This window comes from Melospiza georgiana, chromosome 8 (genome assembly GCF_028018845.1).
Source record: "Melospiza georgiana isolate bMelGeo1 chromosome 8, bMelGeo1.pri, whole genome shotgun sequence".
NCBI lineage: Eukaryota > Metazoa > Chordata > Aves > Passeriformes > Passerellidae > Melospiza > Melospiza georgiana.
Window position 1 is genome coordinate 7,837,869 of NC_080437.1, and position 3,805 is coordinate 7,841,673.

Consider the following 3,805-nt stretch of genomic DNA (forward strand, 5'->3'; position numbering starts at 1 on the left):
GCACGGGGTTGAACTGAGCAAAGCGGGAGCGGGTAGGGTCAGAACGGAACGAGGTGGGGGGGGGGCACTCCCGTCCCTCTCCCCGCCACCCTCCCCGTCCCGTCCTCGCCCGTGCCCGCCGATACAATAACAACCCGGCGACGGCGGAGCAGGCGGTTCCGTTTTCGCGGCGGTATATATAGATCAGACACTTTCCAAAACAAGCAGCGCCGCCGAGTCGCTCTGTTCGGCGGCTCTTTCCACCCGTAATTCAGAAAGAAAAAAATTATTTTTTAAAATTACTTTTTCTTTGACAAAGGAGAAGCTCTATTCCGTGAATGCGGCTGTTTCCTGACCCGCCGCCGGCTTGCGGTTACGGGCTGCTGAGAAAGTGAGCGGGGTCTGGCGGGGCGGCCCCGGGACCTCCTCTGCTTTTCCGAACCTTTTAAAAATTTCCGGAACAAGCCCTAAAAGGGCAGGCGGGGCGGGGCCGGATCCTCGCCTTTTTAGGACAAGGGCCCCGCCACCGGAATACCCCCCTGGGCGGCGCGGCGGGCGGCGGCGGGGGCCGAGCGGGGCCGGGGCGGGTCGGGGCCGCCCCCGCGGGGCGCGGAGGGTGCGCAGGGAGGGGGTCGGGGCGGGCGCGGGCCGGCGGGTCCCACACGCGTTTTCCACGTGACCGGGCCGGGCCCCGTTCCTCAGTCCTTATATGGGCAGTGACGTCCCGGGCATTCAGGGGGCCCCCATAAATAGTTACCGCCAGACTTGTCCTCCAGCGCGAGCTGCGGCGGGAGCGCGGCGCTCCCGGGGCACCGCGGGCACCGCACCGCCGCGACGGGGCGGCCGCCCGCCCGCACATGCCGCGCCGGCTCCCCGCCGTCCCCCCGCGCTGGTAGTGGGAGGCAGGGGGAAGCGCCCCCTCCTCTCCCTCCCCTCCCCGCCCCGAGTGCCCACCGCCGGCCGGGAGCGCCGCTCCCCCGGCCGCCCCGCTGTCCCCATGATGACCGCCAAGGCGGTAGACAAGATCCCGGTGACCCTCGGTGGGTTCGTGCACCAGCTCCCCGAGGGCATTTACCCGGCGGATGACATCTCCGCCGCGCTGCCAACTTCGGTCGCGATCTTCCCCAATGCCGACCTGGCAGGGCCGTTCGACCAGATGAGCGGTGTGGCAGGAGGTAAGCGGAGCCCTCGCAGGTGCGGGCCGGGCCGCCCGCGGAGAGCGGCGGGGCGGCGGAGACTCGGGGCGGCGGGCGGGGGTCGGACTGGGACGGGGCGCCGGGACCCTCTCCGGGGCTCTCCCGCCGCCCGGCCGGATCCCCGCCGCCCCTTCGCGGCAGCCCTACCTCCGCACCCAGCTCGGGGGGGAAAGTTGCAGTCGGTTCGGAGCCCCCCTGCCTCCGGAGCGCAACATGTGCGCGCCGCAGCCCCGCGCTGGGCCGGGGCGGGCGGTGGCTGGGACCGGTGCCGGTCGTCCGGCGGGTGGCGGCGCGGAGGGCTGACCTGCTCCTTGCCCCCCCAGACGGCATGATCAACGTGGACATGGGCGACAAGCGGGCCCTGGACCTGCCCTACGGTGGCGGCTTCGCCCCCAATGCTCCGGCTTCCCGCAATCAGACCTTCACCTACATGGGCAAATTCTCCATCGACCCGCAATACCCTGGCGCCGGTTGCTACCCCGAGGGCATCATCAACATCGTGAGCGCGGGGATCCTGCAGGGGGTCAGCACGCCCTCCTCCGCCGCCTCCTCTGCCGCCTCCTCCGCCTCCTCCGCCGCCTCCTCGGCCACCGCCGCCTCCGCCACCTCCCCCAACCCGCTGGCCGGGGCCCTCGGCTGCACCATGGCACAGGGCCAGCCAGCCGACCTGGAGCATCTCTACTCGCCTCCGCCGCCGCCCTACTCGGGCTGCGGTGACCTGTACCCGCAAGACCCCTCCTCGGCTTTCCTGCCCGCCGCCGGCGGCGGGGCACTGCCTTTTCCCCCGCCGCCCTCCTACCCCTCACCGAAGGCGGCGGCGGCCGACGGCGGGCTCTTCACCATGATCCCCGAGTACGGCGGCTTCTTCCCGCCGCCCCAGTGCCAGCGGGAGCTCCACGCCGGCCCCGACCGCAAGCCCTTCCCCTGCCCCCTCGACTCGCTCCGCGTCCCGCCGCCCCTCACGCCGCTTTCCACCATCCGCAACTTCACGATGGGGGCGCCCCCGGCGGGCGCCGCCCCCGGCAGCGCTCCCGGCAGCGGCGGGGGCGAGGGTGCGGGCGCCCGGCTGCCCGCCGGCGCCTACAGCCCGCACCACCTGCCGCTGCGGCCCATCCTGCGGCCCCGCAAGTACCCCAACCGGCCCAGCAAGACGCCGGTCCACGAGCGGCCCTACCCGTGCCCCGCCGAGGGCTGCGACCGCCGCTTCTCCCGCTCCGACGAGCTCACCCGGCACATCCGCATCCACACGGGCCACAAGCCCTTCCAGTGCCGTATCTGCATGCGGAACTTCAGCCGCAGCGACCACCTCACCACCCACATTCGCACGCACACCGGCGAGAAACCCTTCGCCTGCGACTTCTGCGGCAGGAAGTTCGCCCGCTCCGACGAAAGGAAGCGGCACACGAAGATTCACCTGCGCCAGAAGGAACGAAAAGGAGCCGCCGCCGCCGGCGGGTGCCCGCAACCCGGCGGCGGGAGCGGCACGGCCGCCCTGGCCCCCTGCGCGGCGCGGACGCGGACGCCCTGACGGCGCGGGACGCGCAGGACCCAGCGCGGAGCCGCCGCCGAGCGCGGCGGGCGCGGAGCGGAGCGGGGCCCGGCGGGGCGCGACGAGCACCTGGCGGCGCCGCGGGGCTCCCCCGGGCCGGGGCGGGCCGGAGCGGCGGGTGTACATAGGGGCTGCGGCGGGAGGATGGATGCATGCAGTGCCGTCGTGGTGAGGTGTCCTTGGTGCCTTGTGTGGTGTAGAGCCCGGTCCCCTGTCTGCATGTGGGGGGTGCCTTACCGATCCGCTCCGACGACAGCGGCGACACCGAGACCGGAAAGTTTTTCCCTCCCTGGTTTTAGTATGGCTGTACATTTCTGCCTATTAATATTGGGATTTTTTTTTTTTTTTTTTAGAGACTATATTTTTGTACGCACTGGTTTGGGGTTTTGGTTTTGTTTTCCTTTTTGGTGACTTGAAAGTGTTCCGTTTGTAGTAGGACTTGGGACAGGATGTAAATACTCGGGCTGGGACCGGCGCCCGTGGTCGGCCGGCACCCAGTGCGCCGCAGGTAACACGAATAATGCACAACCACTAACGGGGGCTGGAAGGAGAGGGGGGTATCTTTATCTTTCTGGCCACTCTGTAAATAAACTTTTCGACAATAGGGTAGGTGCTTACAAAGTTTATAAAAGACGACAAATAAATCTCTTAATTATGCTAAATTGACATCTTTATTTCCGTAGGTTCCCTGGCCTGACCCAGGGAGGGGTTTATCCCCCGCTCGTCCCCGACCCGCTCCGGGTCCCGGCGGCGGAGGGCTGCGGGGCAGCCCGGCCCGGGTCCGATGGGCGCACCGCACCGCCCCGCAAAGCCTCGGCGTGGAAAACCTGCGGCCTCGGCCCCAGCGTACAAACACTCGCTTTTGGGCGCGGGAATTTCCCTCGGAGACGAGAGACGGGATAATATTAACCAGGGAGCGGGGTGGGTTTTTTTTGACTCATTCTGTTTTGTTCCGCGGTTACGATCCGCCCCAGGCAACCTCCGCGAGTGGGCTCCGGAACAGTGCGTACCGCCGCCCCGACGGCCGCCGCTCGGGGGAAGCGGCTCCTGGCGGCGCGGGGCTGCGCGGGCGGTGCCGCGC

General features: G+C 69.0%; 1 protein-coding gene across 1 annotated transcript; it reads left to right on the forward strand.

Moving 5' to 3' along the window:
* The first annotated feature begins 848 nt into the window (after positions 1-848).
* EGR2 (early growth response 2) lies at positions 849-2,703 on the forward strand. Its single transcript, XM_058029056.1, has 2 exons — positions 849-1,154; positions 1,499-2,703. Exons 1-2 carry the CDS (start codon positions 977-979, stop codon positions 2,701-2,703), a joined length of 1,383 nt encoding a protein of 460 aa, XP_057885039.1. The 5' UTR covers positions 849-976.
* Positions 2,704-3,805: the final 1,102 nt, after the last annotated feature.